This window comes from Heterocephalus glaber, unplaced genomic scaffold (assembly GCF_053883595.1).
Source record: "Heterocephalus glaber isolate CG9 unplaced genomic scaffold, H.glaber_assembly_v1.0 deba00001472, whole genome shotgun sequence".
NCBI lineage: Eukaryota > Metazoa > Chordata > Mammalia > Rodentia > Bathyergidae > Heterocephalus > Heterocephalus glaber.
This window is the reverse complement of record NW_028258315.1, coordinates 59,070,998-59,096,523: the sequence shown is the minus strand read 5'-3', so window position 1 is coordinate 59,096,523 and position 25,526 is coordinate 59,070,998. Positions and strand designations below refer to the sequence as shown.

The 25,526-nt window shown below is 38.3% G+C and overlaps 1 protein-coding gene across 42 annotated transcripts in view; it reads left to right on the top strand.

Annotated features, from left to right (window-relative positions):
* Sumf1 (sulfatase modifying factor 1) overlaps positions 1-25,526 on the top strand; it is a 671,842-nt gene that overhangs the window by 38,067 nt on the left and 608,249 nt on the right. For 16 of the 42 annotated variants that reach the window (XR_015439151.1, XR_015439148.1, XR_015439149.1 and 13 more), the window contains 7 exons: positions 310-392; positions 2,090-2,212; positions 2,963-3,077; positions 4,381-4,545; positions 8,727-8,840; positions 23,393-23,462; positions 24,328-24,386. Coding sequence is in view for 16 of the 42 variants with exons in the window: in XM_087181352.1 (XP_087037478.1) it covers positions 310-392; positions 2,090-2,212; positions 2,963-3,077; positions 4,381-4,545; positions 8,727-8,840; positions 23,393-23,462; positions 24,328-24,386 (729 nt within the window). In the remaining 26 variants the exon portion in view is untranslated. The remainder of the gene's footprint in view (positions 1-309; positions 393-2,089; positions 2,213-2,962; positions 3,078-4,380; positions 4,546-8,726; positions 8,841-23,392; positions 23,463-24,327; positions 24,387-25,526) is intronic. The other 26 variants (XR_015439159.1, XR_015439158.1, XR_002398094.2 and 23 more) reach the window with 8 other exon arrangements.

The following is a 25,526-nucleotide window of genomic DNA, read 5'->3' as shown; positions in this document are numbered from 1 at the left end:
TTAGAGATTACAAAGGATTAGCAAGCAGTGCATCTTTTAAAATTCTTGGAGGTATAGAACACTTAAATACATATTTACTTGATCACTGTAATGCTTTATTATAGGAGTTAGTGCTTTTTTGTTCAAGATTTCTTTACATATACATTTTTATTGTTGATAAAGGTATATGTTTGGTAAACCAAATGGAACTGAAGACCTAGTGAGATTTTTTTATTTTTAAAATTTATTTATTTTTGCTGCACATACTGAGTCCATTGCTTCTCTGGAGTCACTCACTGTGGCTAACAGCCTGTTCTGGATTGCTTTGAGGTTGCAGCTGCTCCTTGGTGGTTACCTGTGAAAGGCGCCAATTGGAGACACCCAGAGGGGCCTGACTCTACTGTTCAGCACAGGTGAGTTTGGTGGTATCCAGTTGACATGTTTCATTCAAAATAGACTCCTGTGCTCTTGAAAAAGAACTCAGTGGTGGGCTGGGCATTTAGCTCAGTGGTGCCGCCACCTGCCTTGCAAGTGGAAGGTCCCGAGTTCGATCCCCAGTACCAAAAAAAAAACAGAGAGAGAGAGAGATTTTGTGTTTGGGCCGGGGATTTACCTCAGTGGGTCTGCTGCAAGGTCCCAAGTTCGATCCCCAGTGCCAAAAGAAAAAAGAAAGGAACTCAGTAGCTGTCTTCATTGTGAAACACGTAACAAGTGTGCCAAACTGTAAGTGAGTGGTAGGAAAATGGAATGGCCGGAAATAATGTGTGTAAAGATCTAACACTGTGTATAGCCCACAGAAGCCTCTTTGATAAATAGCATTTTTTCCTTTCTCATTTGGCTGTCAGTTTCCTCTTGCAGACCCCCTTTTGACAGGGCTATTACAAATCTCACAGCATGTTTTTTAGTCTATCCATTTATTTTGTCTCATTATGATGAAGAAGACTATCTTGTGGTTAAGTAGTTGTATCCTGCCAGGCGGCCACTATAGAGGCCCAGCCCTTGGGTATAGGGTCCACGTGATCTTTAGTCCTGGATTGGCATACTTTGAAACCACCACCCGACTAAAAAACTACAGAGCAGCAAGTCGGTCAGCAAGTCTCCAGGGTGATGAGGAAGTAATTATCTCAAGCAAAAATATAGTAACACTTTAAACCCTGGAGATGGAGGAAGGTGGTTTGGGTTAGGACTCAGCCTCCCAGTAGCCCAAGAACACTGCCCTCCTAACCTCATTGTTCAGATGGTATTTTAAGCCTCTATTTTTACCAACCTTTCAGGTTACTGGCCTTATGGTCAGGAGCTGGAAGTACATGGAGTTCAGCTTTAGGGATATAGCCTGTTGACAAATGTTAAAAATCTTTCAAGGTCTGAATTAGCAGCTTCTGTGCTGCAAATAGACAGTGAGGTAGAAAGTTATAGGATTCTTAGGCACCTCAGGAGCCTCCTATTCATATCTTCTCTCCTGAATTTAACAGTAGAGAAAAATCCCCTAAAATAAAAACTAAGGGGAATAGGAGAACCTAAGGAGGATTTTTTTCTTTTTCTTTTTTGTGGTGCTAGGGATTGAACCCAGTTAGCTATATCTGCAGCCTATTTTTCAATTCATGTAGCAAATTCTGGCTGAGTTAGCATTCTGGGAAAAGTGCATCTCTTATCAGTGCTGAAAATAGTGACTGGCACATAATAGGTACTCAGTAAATGTTTGTGGGAAGCATGGAAGTCTTAGTGTAATTACTAAAGGAATTCAAAGATGTATGAGGAATGGGCTAGGATTGTGTAGTCCACTTAAAAAAGAATGAAAAGGAAATTCAGTCCAAGCTACCATACCTTGCCTGTCCCTCAAGAAAAAGACTGACTCGTAAAATTCTGTGAGAATCCAACCTTGCTAAGTGAATAAATGCCGTGTCTAGTTCCAAGAGGAATTGTGACCCATTTGGAGTCTAGACCTTGGTAGAGGTATCAGATGTGGCATGGCTGGGGCTCAAATTCAGGACCAGGACCAGCTGGTATCACTGATTGCACTGAGGATGATTATGGGTGCTTTCCCAGAGCTAGCTCATATTTCTTGTCTGATTGATTAGTGCCTTTTGTGACTGCTCTTGCTTCTTCCCAGGCCAGATCATCCAGTGCTCCACGTCTCCTGGAATGACGCTGTTGCCTACTGCACATGGGCAGGGAAACGGCTGCCCACAGAGGCTGAGTGGGAGTACAGCTGCCGAGGAGGCCTGCAGAATAGGTACATGGAAGGACCTGTCCTGTCCACAATATAGTGACTTTTTTTTTTTTAAACTGTGGAACTTGCTTTGGTTAGAAAGTTGATTTAAAAACAACAGCCCTTGTCCTTACTAGGTTTTCTTCTTCCTCATGAGATTACTTATGACACTTGTGAGTGAGTCACCATCTCTTTATAGCCCCCAAAGCCAGGTATTGGGCCAAATGGACTTCCTGAAATCCCAAAGCGAGTTCTACCACCTCAGCCCTACCATGTTACATACAACTCCTTAGAACTTCCTGGCAGTCTTCCTTGCTTTTAGCATTTTCTTATTTTAGGCATCTTCTGAAGCAGTGATATTTCTCTACTTCCAGAGCCATAAGACAGAAAACTCATGTTTGGGTCACATCTTCTAGGAAAAGCTCCTTAAAATAGTGAAGACTTTATAAAAAAGTGTGGTGTAACAGTGCCTGATAACTCTTCCAAATAAGTCTCAAATGGTGCCTGCTTGCCCAGCTTTCTATAAGCCATTCTTCTCATGATGTGATTTATTTCAGGCCTTTTGAGTACTTGGAAGAGGCTCAGGTTGTAAACTTGACATGAGATGTTATAAGGAAATTTTTTTAAATCTTGATTAAAATCTTTATTTATATATTTTTAAAAGGCTTACTCAGAACAAAAGAATGTAGTTCTTTCTTTCCTTGTCTTCCTACTCAACTTTAATGCAGAAGCCTGTGCCTGTTTGTAGGCTGATGTCTATGTCTCTCCTGACAGACTTTTCCCCTGGGGCAACAAACTGCAGCCAAAAGACCAACATTATGCCAACCTCTGGCAGGGTGAGTTCCCTATGACCAACACTGGAGAGGATGGCTTCCAAGGAACAGCACCTGTGAGTACTGGGGCTTCTGAGGAAGGGCAGCATTGGCAGAGATGGGGCGAAAGACATCACTCACTTCCTGACTAGCATATGCCCCTGTTCCTGCATCCATTCCCTGTCACAAGGGGCAAACGCTAGTGATTAATCAAATTCTCATCTCTGATGAATTTTTCTTTCTGATTCCATAATACATGCTTTAGAAATTTTAGACAAACAAGACCAATATAAAGGAGAAAGTTAAACTGACCTGTTATTCTATCACTCAGGGATGATCCTTGCTAGCATTTTGGTGTATTTTGTCCCATTCATTCTTTGTGTTGATGATGATGATAATGGCTAGTACAGAATAGTATCTCAGTTCACAAATTTAAATGATTCTGCTTGCAAAATTTGTTCCACATGGAAAGAAGCAAGTTCATGAACTGAGGCAACACTGTAGTTATCAAGGGCTTGCAGTGTGCCAGGCATGGTGCTAAACTATTTGCTTGAATTACCTTATTTACTATCCATTCAAGTCTGTAAGGTAGGTACTATGCTCCCCGTTTTCTAGATGAGCACTCTGAGGCACATAGTGGTTAACTATCTTGCCCAGTGTTATACAGCAGAAAAGTGGCACAGCTGGCACTTGGCCAGGTTGGTTTGTTGTTTGCTCATTCTTTTGACTACACTATTTGCCAGCATATGTATTTCTGGTGTATATGTTTCTTTTTTAAATTAACATTTGGATCACACTGGATATAGTTTTTAAAATCCTACTTTTCCTGCATGCGATGTTGGGAACATTTTACCTGTCATTAACAGTATATCACAAATACACGGTCTTTCAGCAGCTGAATAACCCGTTGTGTGAATAAATCCTAATTTATTTACTGCTTATTATTACAGATTTAAGTATTTTATGGGAGCTAAACAGCACAGCAATGAGCATCTTATACATAAATATTGAGCTATAACCCTGAATTGTATTAGGATAGTTTCCCAGCAGTGAAAGTTTAGACAATTTTCTTTCATTCTCATTGTTTTTTTTTGTTTTGTTTTTGGTGCTGGGCACTGAACCCAGTGTCTTGTGGATGGCTAAGTACATGCTTGATCACCAAGACCTGGAAAACCTTCTTGGTAAGAGTTTCAGACATGTGGTCAAGTTGTTTTCTAGAATATCTACGGCATGTTTCCCTTTTTTGGCATACAAAAGAGCTCCTTTTTCAATACTGTTTTGCTGGTGTAATCATACACTAATGAAACTTTGTTTAAAAGATATTTTAGTGTATTTGTGCTACTATTACAAAATACCAAGACTGTTTCTATTTACGAACAGAAATTTACTTCTCACAGTTCTGGAGGTTGGGAAGTCCAAGATCAAGACACTGGAAGGACTGGTGTTGGCGGCATCCTTGAGAGGGGAAGATTGTTGTGTCTTTACATGGTTGGAGGCAGAAGGGCAAGAAAACACTTTTTTCGCCTTAAGTCCTTTTATAAGGATGTGAGTCCCATTAATTAGCCCTTACTCACTTCCCAAAGGCTGCTTTTTAATACTGTTATGTTATTGATTAAATTTCAGCATGAATTTTGAAGGGAACACCAGCATGCATAGCAAAAACACTTTCTGATAACACAGTGAGAAAGCAAATCTTTTGGGCAAATAACCCTTACTGGGTTTGTTGTTATGGAGAGTCATTTCCTTTCAACAATCTTTCAAACAGTTGTGATTTTTAAAACATTTGTATTTTTGTTTCACACAGAAATACTTCTTCCAAAATCTATTTGTAAGTGTGATGTAGATATATTGCTTGGAATGTGACCAAATGATTACAGCGTTTCAACTGAAAAGCTAAACAAGTAAAAGACCAAGAAATTTTGGGGAGGGGGTGGGTACCGGGGATCGAACTCGGGACCTTCTGCTTGTGAGGCAGGTGGTGGAAGCACGGGGCTAAATCCCCAGCCCCAAGACCAAGAAATTTTTGGAGAGGATGAAGATCAAGGAGGCACTTGACCTAACAGAAATTGAAAATTAGTTTGAGATTTCATAGTTAAAACATTATAGTTTTTGGAGTAGAATTAATATAAAAGATAGATTGTGTGAGAATTTTAGCTCCTAAATAGGTTTATGAGTGCATTTATGTATGTATTGAATTCCTTATATGTGAGTTATGCATAGAATAAACCAATGCAAACCCATGGGAAATGGATGCATTATTCAACAGAGGCAAAAGACTAATCGAACCATCTGGTAACTGGTTCCTCCCAGGTTTTCTTCGGAATAGCTGCTGCTTTTGCAGTCATATAGTTTCATTCAATAAAGTAAATGATCAGAGGTCTTGGGGAGGAAACAGTCTCAGCCTTTCCTCAGGCTTTAAATGGATGAGAAGCCCAGCTTGCTAATGTGGAGTATGGTGTGGAATGAGAGTGTGTAGTGTTCCACTTTGGCCAGCCCAAGGGAGGCTGCAAGATGAACAGAATGTCAGTGGGGTGCCTGATGCAGATAATTTTTAGATCCCAGGAAAGACTTTAGTTGCCACAGACAGCACAGTAGTGGCCATTAGAATAAGAATCTGCTAACCTGTGTGTGCACCTAACCCTGAAAGTGGATGGCACTGGACTGTCAAACTCATACCTGACACTCTAGGGCAGAGGTGGTGAACCTATGGCACACATGCTGCAGCCAGCTGTTTATTATCATTGAAAGCTCTAAAAAATTTGCCATCACTGCTCTAGGGCCTTAACAGCCTGGATCCCTCTCATGGATGGTGAGCTATGACAAGCAAGGCAGCTGCAGTAGATCATGAAGCCAAGAGCATGGGACTGGGTGGAACTGTGTATCTCAGTTGTCATTGAAGGTTTTGGAGGCTAAAGGGCAAAATTGTCCATGTGATCAGCAGTTGAGCAGAAGTTCTCTGTCTTTAAATTGAGGTTACTCACAGACACAATCATCTTAGGTTCACCTGAGCTGTGCTGTACATCCACATGCTCTGGGCAGTCAAGAGGGATTTAATAATGGGATGGACTATAGTGAAATGGCTCCCTTGTATGACATTTTTATACATTTTATTACTTTAGACATTACTTGATACCTAGCAAAGCTCACCATTATGAGTCCAAAAAATTGAATTTATATTGCTAGGCTGCAGTTATATCATTATCGATTCCTTTTGGTCCTACTGTAATTCATATCAGCTCATTCACTTGAATGTTAGCAGGATTTGTCTGTTACATTTCTTTTCTTTTGAGGTTGATGGGAGGAAGCTTTAGTTTGTGTGGTTAATTTAACCATGAATAGTTACAATTTTCATTTTTTTCACATATAGTGATTTAGGGTATACTGACCTCCAGATTTTACCTCTTTTAAGCATCAAATTATTTAAAGAGAGAAACCACAAACCTTTGAGTAAGTACTATTATTTCCTATTTATGGACTAATAGCACTCAGAGAGTGCTTGCCTAATGTTAGCTGCTAAAGGTTTGTATATAGATGGGATCTCAGGCAGACTCTTGAGCGCACCTCTGCTTATATTTTCTAGGAACATGAGAAATTATTCCTGCCTCCCGAATGGAATGTTTCTTTTCTTTTCTTTTCTTTTCTTTTCTTTCTTTCTTTCTTTTTTTTTGGCAGTACTAGGGCTCCCAGCAAGTACTGTACTCTACCACTAAGCTGTAGCCTTAACCCCTGTTTTTTAATTGCTCTAGCTCCTCTGGGTTCTTCCCTTCTGTCCTGGAAGGAAATGAATGTCTTCTTTTCCTTCTTCCTCCTTCCAGCTATTCTACTCAGCTCTTTCTAATCAGCTCCAAATTCTTGGAAAAATAACTGATGCTTTGGCCTCTCCTCCTTTCTGTGTTTTTTAATCTTAGAACTCAGACCTCTCTTTCAGTGTCTGCTCAGATAGCTCTATTTGTAGAGAGTAACTTTCATCAGAAATTTCTCACACTTGGAATTTCTGTGAATTTTCTTTGCATACCATTCTAACCTGTAGAACTGGATTTTTAGGGGTTTTGTTGTTGTTTTCTTTATTTTACCATTAAATTCTTTGAGGTCTTATTTGTCACTGAACCCTCTGTGCCTTTAGTTGCTGTGCATGGAATTACTGAATGAACTAGTGGATAAGCCCTCATGGTTCCATAATGAATGCTGATTGTACAAGTAGAGTGGTGGAATTTTTCAGCCTTCCAACTTATCTAGATTAAGTTCTTTTCAGAGTAGCTTACTTTGATTGAAATGCTCAGAATTGCTTAAGCAGCAGATGCTTCTGTATTCACGTATAGATGTGCAACCATCTGAAGCCACATAAAATGAATGATAGTTTATTCATTCTTAGCTCAGCTTTGTTAGTATGGAAAAGGAACAAAACCCCAAAAGATTTTTTTAAAAAAACAAAAACCCTCCAAGGATAACTGATTTTTCTCACATTCAAATGTGAAGTTTTCTTGTATGTTTGAAAATTTTCATTAGAAAAGATTGGAAGAAATTTTGTCATGCAACTAAAAAATTTATTTGGATTTACTATTGTTCTGTTAAAATTTTTTCTCTTGCCCTTTATAGAAACTGTGCTTCTGTGCTTTGTCTGTGACAGTGTTATGTGATGCTGTCTGAACTTGCCTTCGAAATGTGGTGTAATTCTTTGGTGAATGTATAGTGTGCTTCAGATATCTAGATTTCAGAGGCTGCAAGTCCTTTTTAATATACTTGGTAATGACTTCACATTTTCCTTATAAAAATAAGTCCTCTCAGTTTTTTGCTAATGATAATACTGAGGCTTAAAGATAAAATGGTGAGTTGGGAGGAGCCAGTTAGAGAGGTTAGAATTGATGTCAGGGTCCCTCAGTGCTGAAAGACATTGTGTGGCCAGCAAAGCTGAGGTCTGATGACAAGGCTTATGTTGGGTCCAGTGTGATATTCCTGTTAATGATTTTGAAGATCTGAATATCATCTAATGTGATAGCCACCCGGACTTCATTTGTGTGCCTGACTCCATTTTTGTAAAGTCCAGTGATTCCAGGTGGTTGCCTTCCCCCTTGGAATCCCCTCAATTAATGCATAGCAGACCACTGCATCTGGTGTGAGTCTGCAACTATATGTTATCTTTGTGACCTTTTGGTAGAGCAGGCTGCAACTATGTTATCTTTACTACCTTGTAAACAAAAGACTTCTGGACCTATGTGAACTGTGTGAAATTTCCACCCCCACTAGTTTAGCAGAGTTCTGCCCCTGTGAAACTCCACCCGTGTTCCCCCTCTCCCTGAGCCCTCCCTAAGTAGAACAGCCCTTAAAAGGACCCTGCAAACTGCCTTTCCTTTGTCCAGAGTCATTTTGGCATGAGCCACTCTGGATACTCCAGTTTATAATAAAGGATTCCAACTCGCCTGCTAACACTAATCCTACACAAACACAGTGTAATAGAGATTTGACTATAGTCGGTATTAGTCACTCCATTAGAAATAATTTCACTGGTTTTCATGCCATTTAATGTAAACTCTTAGGTTTGAGAACTCAAAGCCAAAAAGTAAAAGCATCTTTCTTTGTTTTTGTGTTTGCCAAATTATATTTTGACTGTTGCAATGAAAAGTAATATTCATACTCTGAAATTACAGCTCTTGGTGCATTTATACACCAAAGGGATTTTTAAAACAAGATGAGTAGTTTGACAGTATTTTTCGTTTCTTTGTCTTTAGGTTGATGCCTTTCCTCCCAATGGTTATGGCTTATACAACATTGTGGGGAATGTGTGGGAGTGGACTTCAGACTGGTGGACTATTTATCATTCGGTTGAAGAAACACTCAACCCAGTGAGTATCATTCTTACAGCATGTATCTTGGAAGTATAACATCTGTTCCCTGGGCAGACTAGAGCAGGAATTTCATGTGTTTCTCTTGATGTTAATTGTGAATTTCCCCAAGGGAATGGTAAGCACATGTCTCATTTTAAACATAAGAGTATTGTGGGAGTATTTTATATGGGGCGAGGGACTGAACCCAGGGCCTCGTGTGTGCTAGGCACGTCCTGTACCACTGAGCTACAACCCCTGGCCCTTATGAACATTTTATGTGCTGCTGGACAGTGATAGTGATAACCATTAAGGAGAATCTGCCTATAGCTATAAATTATACTCAGCGCCATAAAAACTTTGATCAAAGTGTGATATGTGTGCAAAGTTCATAAATATTGTAGGGTGAATTATTAAGATCTGCTAGATGGTATTTTTCATGTAACTAGTTGCCTGAATTTTGATGGGTTGAAATTTTGATTTCAACAGCATTATTCTGAGAAAACAAGAACACTTTCTTGAGTAAAATTTGAGTCAAGTTTAGTTACTTAATGATTCTTTCTTGAACCTCTTTGTGTGACAGGCTAATGCCTCATGTATGTTGGGAATAGAAGGCAACTTTAAGTTTTACTTATTTTGGTATGTAAGGAATGTTGAGTGAAACTAGTTTACTACCCTGCCTATAAAAGCAAACTCACCTTTTGAAATTTATAAAAATTGAGACACCAGATGAGCGTATGTTTAAAAGTGCTCCCTTTAAAAAGAAAAGTCTCTGAATATTTTTTGTTGTGTAAACAGATTGGGGACAAGTATGTAAAAATCTCATTTCTAGCAAACTAGACATTATAAATCAGACCAAAGAATGATACTAAAACTAGCTATACTGGGAATTCACTGTGCTTGATTCAAAACTTTAACTGTTTACAAAGGCACAGAAGATAACGATAAAATTCATTCCTCAGTCTCATCTCATTGGAAGGTTAAACAACTCAGACTAATTGAATAATTTGTCAGACTCTATGCCTCAGGCCATTTTTCAGGAAGTGCAGATAAGTTTCTGTTTGATATGCTTAATTTGTCTTCACAGAAAAACACGTGGGCTGTTCCTGGATAATCTAGAAACAGAGATCTACTTTTTTGGGTGCAGATGAAAAAGCTGAGTTTTTCAGAAATTGTCATTCCCTTTCATTTTCCTTTACTTTCTGGCAGGGCTGATGGACATAGTGGTCAAAGACAACCTGTCTTTCCAAATGAGAATAAGGTTGTGAAATTCTCTGTGAGTTTGTGGTTGCCATCCCCTACTGGCAAGATATGACTTGGCATTTGCTGTCAGAATCAGAAATAGAATTTTTTTTTTCCCTCTCTGACAAAAGCATCTGCATGTTTGGAAGGGTATGCACAAGGCTTTAGAATTCTGGCACATTGTGAATGTATCTATCTGACCATCTGTTATTGAGCTCAGTTCTTATTAGCTTTCAGTTTTATAACTGCTTGTGTTCTTCTAAGGACTTACAGAAAAAATCAGATTTTTAATTTCGCCGCCCCTAAACTCTGCCCTGGATGTTGCCTTTGCTCTACTGATATTGTACCTATTTTAGATTTATCTTTGTCACAGAGGCCTCACTTGCTTCCTGATTTGATTGGGTTAAAATTCTCAACCCATTTGAAATCCAAGGAAAACTCACTTCATCATTCAGATCTTTACAACTTTTCTTCATTTCTAGTGGACAAATTATTATCATCTTTCCTTTGAATTAGTACATCAGCCTCCCGGTTGAGCTCCCTGATTTCACTCTGCTATTTTGCAACTGGAATGACCTTTATATGGAACAAACCCAATACTGTCACTTCCTTGTTTAAGATCCTTGAGTGACTTCATATTGTCTGCAGAATCTTGAATATGATTTCTGAAGGTTAAAATAATTTAGCTCTTGCTGATCTCTCTTCTAGCCATGCCTTTTTCTTCTTTTTTAAACATTTAATTATGAAATGTCACAAAAATGAGAAGATTACAGAAAAGAATGTATAACAGATTCACATGTATTTAACACTTAGAGTTAAGATGTGTTAACATATTATATTTACTTCCTTTTCTAGCTTAAGATAAAGAACAAAAACCTTGTGAACTCTGGGTATTGTCAGTATTTTTAATTTCAGCTGCTCTGGTCAAGTGTGTAGTGCTATTTCACTGAGGATTTTTTTTAGGGGGGGATCATATTTTAATGTCTGTTTCTGATAATGAACACCTGATTTTTAAATTTCTGTTTCATTTGTTCTTGGTTTTTGGTCATATCTTGTTTTCTCACATGCCTATTTTTGATTCAGTACTAAACATTTTATGTTAAAAATTGTAGAGATTATTTGAGATCTAAGTAATGTGATCTTTCTCCAGAGTATTTACTTTTGCTTCTGGAAAGTTGTTTCATTTTAGGTTAATCCAGTTAGGAATCGAGATAATCTGAAGCTGATCTTTAGTCCCTATGAGGACAAGTCTATTTGTAATTGATCCTAGAGTTCTCCAGGGTGCCAACCAGAAGTCTAGGGCTTTTACCATGGTTTCTGATCCTTAGAGCATCTTAAACTCTAGTTTTTTGTTTCTTTAGGCGTGTGTCTATTGAAAGTTCTATTTAGCAACTGTGGCCACTTAAATCACACTGTAGAGAAAACAGGTTCACCTGTTTAGGCTTCCATTTTGGATTTGAGCTCTTCATTTCTTCGTAGCTATAGTAGTTCTCATCTGGTCTGCTTCATTCCTATTTATCTTTGACATAATAATTTATTGCCCTTTCTTCTCTAATGACCTCTAGTGCTTAGCAAAGAACCTGGTGTATAGTCTTTTATCTTGCAGTAATGCCACTTCTAGATACATAGAATGGGGCAATTCGTCACTATCCACACTCCAGAAGTTTCAGAAGCAAAGGCTGGTTAGAAGCAGACATTTTCAGGGGAAGTTTTGACTCAAAATAATTTACATGATTAGTAAACATTTCCACCCAGTAACTGACCTCTTTTATTTTATGTATTTATTTTTTGTTAAATTCTTTTATTGGTACATTTTGTGTATACAACACAATTACATTTCTCATTGGGAACTGTACCTTTACATAATGCATCTTGGTTCTTATTTTTTCCCCATTTGTAGCCCTCCCTTCACCCCCTCCACCCTTCCCTATTTACAAAGACTTTATTTCCATTTTTTCCATTTCTCAGCATTTTTCCTTTCCCTTCTTTCCTTTCCCCTGCCCCTCCCACTACCCCTACCCCTTTGGACATTTTCTTCCTATTTTGCCTTATCGATTATTCATTCTAATCCTTGGTACATTTTAGGTATACAATATAATGACTTTCATCATTGGAAATTTGCACCTTTACATAGTCGCTCTTGGTTCTTATTTTTCACCCTTGCCCAGCCCTCCCTTCAACCCCTCCATTCCTCTCTATTTACAAAGATTTTGTTCCTATTTTTCCATTTTCTCATATTAATCCCATGCCCTTCTATCCTTTCCCCTACCTAACTGATCTCTTTAGTGTCACGTATTTCTGTTTACTCCAAGACTAACTTATCATGGCAAATAATTTTAAAGCTTCTTTGGAGAGGTTGGGAAAAATAAGTTCTCTCTATGCAGTGGGCATTTAGGAAATGTCTTTTTCTTACTCAGTGACTTCCAGGGAGTAAAAGTTAATCATTAGTTTTTTTGGGTTTTTTTTGTACCGGGGATCGAACTTGGGACCTTGTGCTTATGAGGCAGGTGACGGAATCACTGAGCTAAATCCCCGGCCCAATCATTAGTTTTTATTTTGTTGGGCAGTTATTTATAGTAAAAGCAGGTTGTAGAAACAGCCCTTGCATGTTTTGTACACAAAGCCCTAAAAAAGGATGAGTTTTGGCCATAAGAAGTAAGGGCTGGTTTGGTCTTAGGAGGCTATGTGTGTGTCCTCTGGAGATGCATATAGTATAGTGTAGTAAAGGTGGCATCACTTCCTTTTTCACAGAGCCAATCTTGAGTGTGGGCATACTGTTACATATATATATCTTTAATATAATATATTTATGTATTTGACAGTGCCTGCTAGGTAAGTGCTGTACCACTGAGGTACATCCCCAGTCCTTTTTAAAATTTTGAGATAGGGTCTCCTTAAGCTGCCAAAGCTGGGCAGTCATTTATAGGAACAAATCATTGAACTTGTGATTTTTATGCCACAGCCTCCCAAGTACATGGAATTACAAATATGTGCTATCGTGCCTGATACTAGCTACCTCTATCTATCTCATATATAGCTCTATATCTAAATATCTATTTAGATATATCTAGATATGTAGATATACATGCATATAAGGATATTATATACTTAGTGTTTTTTTCCTTTTCATTTGCCTGAATCTGAAACCTATGTTAATCTGTGGCAGTATGTAATGCTTTTGATAAAAATAAAAAGATAGAACTTAATATTGTCATTTCCCACACCTGCCTATTGACTATCAGTACCCAGGTGCCATGCTGAATTGCTCAGGTAATGATGTGATGGGATAGAATTATCTATATATTTCCCATTCTAAGAGGAACATAATTGCATTTAAGTGGCTTTTCTTTCTCAGGGAAAGAACTTGAATCTTGGAATTAGCCAAAGTAACCTGGAGTATAACTCTCCAACTTAAAGGAATCTTTCTCCTCCTCTCTCCCTCCCTCCCTTCCTTCCTTCCTTCCCCCCTTCCTTCCCCCTTCCTTCCTCCTTCCTTCCTCCTTCCTTCCTTCTTCCTTCCTTCTTCCCTCTCTCTCTCCTTCCATCTTTCCTCCCTGGTTTCCCTCTTTCTTTACTTCACGCTGGAGATTAAACCTAGGGCCTCACGTATACTAGACAAGTATTCTCCCCAGCCCTTTCGTGTTTTGATTGTTTGACTTGTTTTTCCTTTTCTGATTTGAGACAGTCTCTCTGAGTTTCCAGTGCTGGCCTTGACCTTGCTATTCTCTTACCTCAGCCTTCCAAGTAGCTAAGATTATAGGCATATGTCACCATGTCCAGCTTAAAGGAATATTTCTAAATTTAAGCTTTATCTATAAATTGAAATGAGATTGTTTTGAAATTAAATTTGTTACTCTATGTGAAAATACTTTATATCTGTGTATTTCAAAAATACCATTGTTGTTTGCTGTTTTGTTTATCTTATATTTTGGCTATCTTATTGGAATATCACACACCTTTATGAGCAGAGTTAATGAGGAAGGTTGGCCTGTGGAAGCAAAAAGGAAGTAAATAATATTTATAAATAATGATTGTTTGATATTCCTCCTGCTTTTTTACCTTTTGTTGGCTCATCATATAGTCATCCTTAGTAAGAAAATCTTGCTCATGGATCCTGGCTCATTAGAGTCTGATGGAAACAAAGTGTTCCAAAGTATATTCCTCCTATGAATGAATTCCTGCTACTTGCCAAATTTTAAGCAGAGATTCTGTTTCACTTCTCTCAATATGAAATTTATGCAAGAGATTGCATAGCTCTGGACATTTTGGAAGTGTGTGCTTTCCTCACGCTATTTTGATGTGGTATAGAACTGACCAAGGGAGCTCTCAGCCTACCTTCTCTGGTTTCTGCCAACATATTTGGTTGTTTTTAAGGCACTGATGCAGCTAAGGGACAGGACCCATGACACAGCCATAGAGCACTGCAGTCAGCTCACGTTTACTGAGCTACTAAGTAGTAGAGTGGTACCTCCTCTGCAGGATATAGGGATGCATAAGGCAATCCCCACATTTAAGAAGTTCTTCTGAGGGAAAGGTTGGCTGCTGAGAAGATAAATCAAGATCCATCATGGTAAGATTTGTTGTGGGTATGAAGGAGGTGGAGCCTCCGTGAACTGTGTTCTCTGCCATGAGAGGCTTCTCAAGGAGGTGGCCTAAGGACAATATTATCAGCAACTGCCAGGTCACTCTGCTAGGTCAGTGAGATCCAAAGATAAAGAAAGGCCTGACCCCTCCCCCACCCCAATATTAAGGATTAAACTCAGGGGCTTTGCGTTGAGTTACACTGCCAGTTGTGTTTTTATTTTTTATTTTGAGACAGGTCTAAGTTGCCCAGGCTGTACTCAAACTTGTAATCCTCTCAGAAGCCTGAGATCACATTCCTGTGCCACCACACCCACCTGGACCCCCAACCTTTTGAGGAATTAAAGATAAACTGAGAAAGGATTTTCTTCACTGTTTTTTTCTTTCTTCACTGGCTTTTTAAGTCAGTGGCTACCCTTCAGTACTTGGAGCCATTGTTGCCTTCTGCTTACCCTTTAGTTCTAAAGCACAATGCCTTTTCTGTGCTCAGAATAAGAGTAAAAGCAGTGAGAGGTGTCTATGTGTGCACACACTTGTTTGTTGTCATTTTTCTGTAGTACATTTCCCCTCCTTTTGGGGGCATTACAACTGTTTGTAGAATTTCTGCTAGCAAGTTTGGAGAGTGACTTGCAAATTATTTTCCTTACTTCAGTACGCACAATAAAAGGGCTTTTATTAGCCATCTTTTTCACGTGTATCACTTTCGTGGGAAGGGAGAGCCATATGCTCCATGACTGAGATGGCAGAAGGTCAGCATAATGAGTTGGTGTTATAACAGAAACATTAAATGGAAAGAGCAGAGAATTTGCTAATGGGACTATTTGTGGTTCTCAGTGAAGTTCTCCTGGCTGCACAGCATGACAGACCCTGGTTAAGTGATGAAAGAGAGGTTAGTAGCCTTATTTCCATCTGTGATGCAGCTTGAAAGTGTCATGGGGCCTTAGGTAAGTCATCTTGCCAGGTCAGGCTTAGTGCTTCACTGGTAAATTGTGCTAAGCATGTACCAAGCCCTTCTTTAGTTTGTGATAAATCTGAGCAACTGCCCTGGTTTGGAAAGCTGGCAGTCATGGAAGAAGCCACAGTTGAGAGTAACATGGTCTTCAAATGATTAAGTCCTAGGTCTACAGCCCAGCCCTGCAGTTGATATCTTGTTGACTTTGGGGTAAGAGGGTAAAATCCTTTGATTATGTCTCCTCATCTATAAAATAAGAACACTAAAATCCAACAACATGGGTTGTTCTGCATATTACAAAGAGAGATTAAAGCACTTAGCACTGTGCCTGCCCTTAGTAAGCACTCAGTAAATGAGAGCTAATTATTATTTCCAAACACCTCTCAGTTGGAACATTTCCTTTTTGAAAATCCTTTCCCCTTCAGCACTACCTCTTATTTAATGGACCTGATAATGTTTTTTCCCTTTCATTTGTTGAATACTTGCTCTGTGTTAGTGGCCATCAACAACAAAAAAAATCACACTGCCTACAGAGTTTGAATTTAATTCCTAATTACTGTTCCTTATCATTTCCATAGTTATAGGCAGTTTTGCTCCACTGATGCATAGGAAGCCAGAACCAAAGTCCAGGCTTATGACTTCTTTTCACAGGTGGTTTATTCCTTCTTTACCTGGAAAGGGCTTTGGGGCAGGGGCAGGGGCAGGGGCTTGCAGAGCCTATCTCTTGGCCCACTTAGTTATATCCACAGATCACAGGACAAGTCTAAACAGACTTTCTGGGCAGAGGAAGGGGATTCTGTGAATTCTAGGTGGAATAGGTCTCCATTTTGGATTGATTGCTTGGGGTTTTTATTTCCTGTCTCAGTGTGGTTTGAGGCACAAATCGACAGCTTAGCACTGCACTGACATCCAGACCTCTACTTGAGCTTAACTTTCAGACTTCCTTCTCCACTCCTTCCAGCCTCTTGACATCTGGCACCTCCCTGGATAGGTTGATTTTTTTTTTTTTTTTTTTTGGTCTTAGTATTACAGTTAATTCCCTAACACTCCCACAGTATCACAGCTCCTAATTTCTGCTTCACATTTTCAAGTAAGGCTTTATCTCCTCACTCTTGGCAGTCATCAAAGATTAACATGTGTGTGTATTCTGAGCCACAGAATAATTCTTTGCAGTTTTAAACATGTAGCATTCTATATATCTATATTCATGAACAGTTTTCACATAGCACTCCTTAACCAGAGGTGGACTCATAAAGTGGGAAGGAAAAGAGTAGTGTCCATCAATTTAAAGATGATCCCTCAAGCCCTCCTCCATTCTTGCTTTAAAGATTATTAGTATAAAATGTATTTTGGGTTGAATGAAGAGTTGTGCCTCAACCGTGCATCCTTGTGTAGTACTCCTGACCTTTCCCCAGACTACCAAGTGTTTTTGTGAGTGAAGTCGGGGGGTTATGCTTTTTCTTAGGGAGGTTTTTTTTTTTCTGCTAAATTGTTCAGTGTTTTCTAGAGCATATGTGTACCCGTGTGTGTGCACTCACCCTCTCATCTTCAGCATAGTACTGTTATGTGAAGGGAGGCCTGTGGTGCCATACTTCTCATATGGCAACTCATGGAATGGACAGAGGTTTTGACTTTGCCCCATATTTTGAGCTTGATTTGCAGTCAGGATTTAATCCCAGCTCTTCTGATCCCTGGCCTTGTTAATGTTTACTAGACTCTAGATATTTTAGATATTTTTTCAAATACAAAATATAAAGGGCTGCTTACTTCCTTGCAGTAATATTTTATCATAATTGCATATGTTAGATCAGGAAGTTCAAGAAGTATTACAAATATGAAAGATAATTTAAGAGATATGGATTGCTGTGTCATGCAGTGGCTTCTTCCAAAAGCAAGTGGGAGGCAGTGAATTATGCCTACATTTTTAAAGATCTTGAGATTTTAAATCAGTTTCTTGTCCTTCCTACCTTCATTTCTTACTTGTATTAAATTGCTCTGAGAAATTATTGTTTGGCAAACTTTGTATTTATTTTTTGTATCTGGCACATAAGTTGTTAATGAATTATAAAGTAAGATAGTGTCATTTTCCATCCCTATAGTTCCATTACCTTTAGTGGCTTCCTTGCCACACTGTGACTCATTTGTTCTTCCCCTCAGGATCTGGAAATAAACCAGAAGAAAAAATAGAGGAATTAAATTATCTTTTTACCCCTAATCAGGTTATACTGTGATTTTTAAAATGTGGATATGTGATTTTTTAATGTAGCTACAGGCATATCCACACACGTCATATTTTGTGTGAGTGTATGTAGTCCACCCTTTGTATTTATGAGCTCTGCATCTGAGAATTCCACTAAGTGCAGGTTGAAAATATTTGGAAGAAATGTATCTGCCCTGAGCATGCACACACTTTCTTTCCCTATTATTCATATAGTGATAACTTTTAAAATAGCATTTACATTATATTAGGTGTTCTAAGAAACCTGGAGATGATTTAAAGTAAAAAGGAGGATATATGTAGATTATATGGTAATACTGCACCATTTTATTTTATAAGGGAATTGAACATCTGTGTATGTTAGTTTCACAGGAAGTCTTGGAATCAATCCATTATGGATACTGAGGAGTAACTATACTTTTCTATTTAGCAAAATATTATTGGCAGTCTACTGAGTGTCAGATTTTTATGTTGGATTCTGGGAATGTATACACATGATCCTTTTCCTTTTGGAGGTTGCAGATGTTAAGAAATCAAGAAAACACACCTAAGTACATAAAAATGCATATGTATCTAATTACATGTAAGGAAGAAGTATACCATGACTATTGAAAGCACACAGTTTTGGAGTTGGACCCAGGCTTATGTCCCAGCACATCTACCCACTAGCTGAATAACCCAAGGCAAGTTTCTTAGATACTCAGTGAGCTTCTTCCTTTGTGCAATAATAATAGTAACCAGTATGGGGTTTTGAGAGGTTTAATGAGATATTGTGAAGAAAATGTTTAGTGTAGAGGGAGGCATGTAGTCAGCACTTGGCAAATGCTAGTTACAACTACTGGTACTATGTTATCAATGTAATGAAAATTTAAATGAAATAAGCCAGCAAACTATGAAATCACACCTTACTCTGAAATCTAATCCATGCAAGATATTTATTCTGGACCTTTTAAGGGATGTGAAAGGAGATGTACCATCTGGTAGCATGCAATTATAACTAACACTTCTTTTTATGGACAGTCTCCACTTTATACTCAGGAAAGGAAGTAAACACTGCATCTAATCAAGCACCAGAACATACAAAATTGGGCATTTAACACTTAACTACTTTCAAAACATCCAAATAAAATCATGGAAGTCTTCAAGTAGCTTTTTGAAAATAATGTTTAACTAAAAATACCATTTGGCGAAGGCTAATTGCATTATTCTCTCATAACGTGCTAATGAATTGTCACCGAAGAACATAGAAGATTGTAAGATAAGGGAATGTGTTAAATTCTCAGTAAACTGTTTATTTTTCTCACTTCAAGCAATGTGTAGGGCCATATCTGGCCTTGCTTAAAGGACTGAAAAGTTTTACACTGTTATTCGGAGAGGTAAAAGTGATTGAGTTTGGAACAAATCTTTCAGCAAATGTAGTCTGTACCCAGTGATGTTGCTGGTTTGGTTCAAGTTGACCTATAAATTGCCTATGTTTAGGATGATGCCACTATATACCATACATTGTTTAGGAAGAAACAAACTGATTTTTCCATACTTTAGAATAAATCTCTCTGGGATTGGATAAATGGTGGATATTCTTTTGTCTTTTACACTAGCATCTTAAACTTTTTGAAAGTAAACACAGATTCTCTCTGGTGGTATACTGTTATTATTAGATGATGAGAAAGCTGTGTCTTTGTTACAGAAATCCATGTGACATGCTGTCTCTTAACAGTTGCTTTTTGTGTTCAGTGTGACTGATATTTGAGGAACTAGGTGCTTCATGTTCTTGTTTTGAAAATCTACCATGTGTTTTCCACAGTTGTTACAATCAATTCCTCTTAAGCAGATCATAACGTTGTATAGGTCAGAGGATTTAACCTTTTTTGAGGGCTTTGCTGTGCTTTCTCTCTTCTCCCTCTTGCCTTGCAATTTGGGCTGTAAAAGTTGAGGCTCTTGAATGAGGCATCTTAAAGAAGAGAATAGTTGTTTATCTTGTGTCTCTGTCTCTGCAAGAATCTATGGAAAAATCTCTGGAGGAAGTGATATAATTTGTAATGGATGTATTTGGGATTTATCCATCCACTCACGTCAAATGGTGGTGAAAGTGGGAGCTCATAAAATCTTTCTTGCAGCACTTGCATTTGAAAAATGAGGGAACCCAGGCCAACAGTGAAGGGACATAGCCCAGACCAGACACTGGTTCTCCCAGTTCCTGGGCCCACATGGTGACTCCCCTGATGATGCTTCCTGCCTGGGCTCAGCCTGTGGGATTATTGCAGTTACTTTCTACTTGCAATCTGTCTTAAAACCAATACTTTTTATTTTGTGCTTTTATAGTGATGAATTATAAAGGGGGATCTTCTGTCTATTTCTTCTTTCTTTTTCTTTTTCCTCTCCCTCTTTGCTGAATCTCTGCTCTCCACCAAGAGTATAGAAGCTGAAGTGTAGGTGGTCATCCACTGGTCCTGCAAATAGCTATTAACATCTACAGTCTTGGACACTGTTGAAAACTAATGATAAAGCATTGAACAGAACAAAATCTGTAGTGTCAAGGTGCCTGCCTTCTAGTGAGAGAAATAAATAAATTTATAATTTGTCATGAAGGGGTAAGTGCTAATAATTTCACTTTTTTTTTTCCTGATACCATGTCTGACACCAAATGTGTGGGATTTTCTCTGACATGAAATACATGCCATTTTTCCACATCAGTTCTCCAATTGTCCAGTACCACTGAGTGTTCAGCAGTTCAATTTAGTTCTCACACCAACTCCTGGAGTTACCATAGGCTGCACAGATTAAGGGAGAAATCTTATATTCAGCTTGTCTGGTGAAATATTTGATAGAGACACTCATTGGAGTGGTGAGGCAAGTCTTATAGTTACCTGAGTACAGATAGAACAGTAAGGGCAAAGGACTTTTGCCCTCTACTGATGTCACTTTGACATTGAGGAACTCAAGAAAGGGATAATGTGAAATATATTAATATGATGTGTTAAATAGCATGTTTACAAATATCATATCTATTTATGTCTGTGTCTGTATCTTTATCTATATCTACATGCCTTCTATCTGACATTCCCAGTCCTTGAGGTTTTATGGTAACTATAATTTATTTTTTAATGAGAGGAAAAAATGTTTAACTCCATGCATTTATCACTTTATTATTTCTGGGATGTGATTTTTCCACGAAAATTTTTGGAAGCCATTTGAGTAATAGCAAGAGATGACAAAATTTTACTGAGCATGTCTGTGAAACGGAACAGTTGCTTTTGTGGTAAGAGAAATACAAAAACCCTGTTGGGTTTGAGCCAGTAAAACCACCAAAGACATCTGTGGTGTCAATGTAAGTAAGTATGGATGTCTGTTTAAGTGGTAGGTGTTGCTGCTTTTGGTGGGGTTTTTATTCCTAAGTGAAATAAGCAGATGCTCTATGTCTGAAAAAATACACTGAGGGAAGCACACTGTTATGGCTTGTTTCTAGATGTCCCCCCAAAGTCTCATGCCATCATAGGTGGCTTTTTTTAGAGTGTGTGATGCTGGGATTAAGAGTGTGTGATTACTAAACTAGTACACGTGAGTGATTGGCTTGACACTGCCCTAATGCCAGTAGTCTGGTTAAGATAAAAGGGGCAGAAAGACGCTGTTAAGGTCCCTTGTTGCTTTTGCTGTCTTCTGCCACCATGAACTGTTGCCCCTCTGCTACACTGCCTTGGTTCCAGCTGATTATGGACTGAAACCTCTACAAACTGTAAGCCAAATAAACCTTTCCCCTTAAACTTTGGATGTCAGGTATTTCGTCTCAGCAATGAGAGAAAAGTAACTAAGACACACACCTAACAAGGGATACATTTTGGCTCTATCAAAAAGCTAATGATGTCTTTAAAAAAATAAATATGAAGTCTTGACTCACATTTCTCCTTGGACTGTAGCTGATTTCTTGAAAGGAATTTGTGAAATACAGGAAAATGTATACACCTCAGTTTTGAACATTTGGGTGATTTATTGTAAAGTCTGATACTGTGTGAGGTCACTCACAGGTGCACAATGACAGTGTGAATCTGGGGCCACAGCCTGGGCTTGCCTATTAGCTGAGTGGCTTTGGCAGGCTCTTTAGCTTTTCTGTTCCTTGGCTCTCCATTTGTGAAAAGTAAATGACAGGGTGTCCAAACATTCTTGGTTTATGCCTTTGCCCAGCACAGTTGTTAATAGCTTGCCCTTTCATTTCTTAAAATTTTCTTATTTGAATAATAAATTATATAGTTGCCTAACCAATAGTAGAACCTACATCAAAAGGTTGTTTTGCAGATTAAAAACAATTAAAAAGCACCCAGGTAGCATATATGTCTGGTAAATATGAACCACTGTTTTTTTTATATGCTGTTTGTTCTACAATCAGAATCGTATTTTAAATACCAAGTTTTATGCATTACTGTAGAAGCAAGAATTATTACATAGATCTTGGAGTATGAAAGGAATGTAGTTTATTGGAAAGTAGAGAGCCACTGTGGCTTGAGCATATTTAATACAGTTTTGAAAATTCTTCCTTTTTAACCCAGTGTGGGTGAAACAAGTAGCATTGAGGAAATGACTGTTTTCATTCATTTTGCTAACAGGGTAATCACCAGGACAGGACAAGCTGGTTTTACAGAAAAAGTATTGTGGAGGCAGTGGTTCTTAATTTGTTTTGTATGTTTAATATGGTTGTCTTTCCAGTTTGATCTCCCTTTCTATCTTTGACCTTTCTTTAGGTGTCACCTTCCTTTTTCCTCTTCCCATGCAATAACTAAAGTTAACTGCAGCCCTTTCTTTGTTGGTCTTTGTCCTGTGGCAGTGATAGTGAAGCTTTTAGAGCACTGCATGATATAAACAGCCTGCTGTGGGGCTGGCGCATGTGCCATAGGTCCGCCACTGTCCTAGAGCATAAATAAAATGCCACAAAATTCAGAAAGCTTTATTTGAAATAATGTTTTATCTTTCCACTATTAAAATTCTTTGTCATATTTAACATTGGGTTAAAAAAGTGAAGTATTGAGATATTTTACTGTTTTTTCACATGTGTACCTTGGGTAGAAAGGCTGCTAAGCCTAGAGATAGCCAATCAGGTAAGGCAGAGAAGTATGATAAGCTGAAGGTGCCGTGGTGTGATGACTGTTCACTCCTGGCCTGCCATGAGCTATCTGTGTGACCAGGACGCAGCCATTATGTCATCTCTCTGAGCTTCAGAATGCCTCATTTTTAATGTGGGCATAATAATACTTCTCCTGTCTAGAGTTATTGTGAGGAGCAGATTAGATGATAAGGATTAGTATACTTTCAGTAAATGTCAGGTAGGGTAAATAACAGAGTTGTCAGTCATTTAAATTCTGGGTTGAAAGTAGAGAATACTTTTCTTTAAAGACAGTGGAAGTGATTGAAAAGAGACTCCTTTTAGAGGCTTGTGAACAGAGGCTGTGTCTGTGATGGTACAAATGCTGCTCCTCTTAGTGTGTTTCTGAGCTGGCTGTTGCTGTATTACCCAGTGACTTAACCATGTTGCTATTTCACCATGCATAGAGTCCTTCATAGACAGTGACATGATTTTTCTGTTATCCTGAGCTTCAGGCTGCTGGAACCATGCCTGTGGGAGCCCATGTAATGTGCCAGTTGAAGACTGCTTGGAAGTCAGGTATGCTGGGAAGCCCAGTTTGTAGCCAACGATGGCAAGGACAATTGCACTGTAAAAGAACAAGTACACTTCTCAAGGTTATAGAGTGGAGAGTAAAATCTTTCATTTAAACTCTGAATTCCTCTACACTTTAAATTTCTAAGGAAGGTTTTGCTTCCTAGTGCTTTGGAGCTCTGGCAGGCATAGTCTTTTCTTCTTTTCATTTATCCTGGTTGATGATTTTTTATCTTTTAATTTGGAAAACATTTTGCTTTTTAAAAAAATCCTGCAAAATAAAAGGTAGATAATAGGGAACAGGGAGATAGATCTTTTGGAAATGGAAAGGGAACCAAGAGTGGAGGAAGGTGGGAAGGTGGTGAGGGGAATGGGATGTAAAAAGAAATGAGGCTGTGTGCTGTGTCTAGTGTGAGAATGAAGACCATTCTCAGCAATCAGACTGTTAGTATTCCAGAAAATGTTGACATCACTCTGAAGGGACGCACAGTTATTGTGAAAGTCCCCAGAGGAACCCTGCAGAAGGACTTCAGCCACAACAATGTTGAACTCAGACTCCTTGGAAAGAAAAAGAGGCTCTGGGTTGACAAATGGTAGGGAAACAGAAAGAAACTAGCTACTGTTCACTTGACCTGTAGTCATGTACAGAACATGATCAAGGGTGTCACTCTGGGCTTCCATTACAAGATGAGATCCGTTTATGCTCACTTCCCCATGAACCTCGTTATTCAGGAGAATGGGTCTCTTGTTGAAATCCAGAATTTTGGGGGTGAAAAATGTATTTGCTGGGTTCATATGAGGGCAGGTGTTGCTTGCTCGGTATTTCAAGCCCAGAAAGATGAACTAATCCTTGGCCTTGTTTCAAATTTAGCTGCTTTGATTCAGCAAGGCACAGCAGTCAAAAACAAGGATATCAGAAAATTTTGGATGGTATGTATGTTTCTGAAGAGGGAACAGTTCAGTAACCTGATGAATAAGATTTGACAGTTATCCAGCTACAGAAACAAGCTTCTGGAGTATAAGACCAATTTGTGATATTTTAATGATACAATAAAAGATCTCTATAATAAAAGAATTAAGATGTGTTATGTATAGGTATCATCTCTCCACAACAAATGTAGTCATATGTACAGCAAATATGTGCTAATAAAAATAAAATTAAAAATATAAATAAAGAAGAAAATTCCCAACATATGCAACTAGAAAAAATAGTAAATTAAACTACTGTATTCTTAATGCCCAGGTTTAATAATTATCAACTCATGTCTAATCTTGTTTCACCTATATTTCTATCTCCTTGTGTGGTAACCTTCTCCCCTAGATTATTTGAAGCAAACCCGAGACTTCATATTTTATTTAAAATGCCATGGTTTTCTTGTGTATTTTCTTAAATTCTTTTATTGGTACATTTTAGGTATACAGTATGTTTACATTTATCATTGGGTGCTTGTACCTGTACATGATGTATCTTGGTTCTTATTTTTTCCCCATTACCTGTGCGCCCTTCACCCCCTTTCTTGTGTATTTTCATGTTTTAAAAACAGCTTTACCATGGCATGATTGATGTATAATACATTGGATGTACTGTATTTGAAGTATATAATTTGGTAAGTTTTGATGGAGAGATATGCATACATGAAATAAACAGTTGTGATAGTGTACAAATCAGTTACCTCAAAAATGTCCTTATGTCATTTTGTGACATCTTGCCCTTTTCTGACTCCCATACCTGAGTAAACCTTGCTTTCAATGTTACAATAAATTTGCTTATATCTTTTAGAGATTTGGATAAATGGAATCATATAATATGTATTTTTTTCATCTAGCTTTTCACAATGCAGTAGTCTTTTAGTCTACAGATATTATCATACTCGTAGTGGTCACAATTTTGGAAGCTGCAAAACATTTTTGGAGACTGTTGTAGTTGGTCCAGATGAGAAATGATGGTAGTTTAGATGAGGGAGATTACCATGGAAATGCTATCCATTAGAGATCTGCTTTGGAGGTAAAGCTAATCAGACTAGGTGGACATGGAGATGAAGAAGAGGAGAAATTAGAATTATTTCTCAA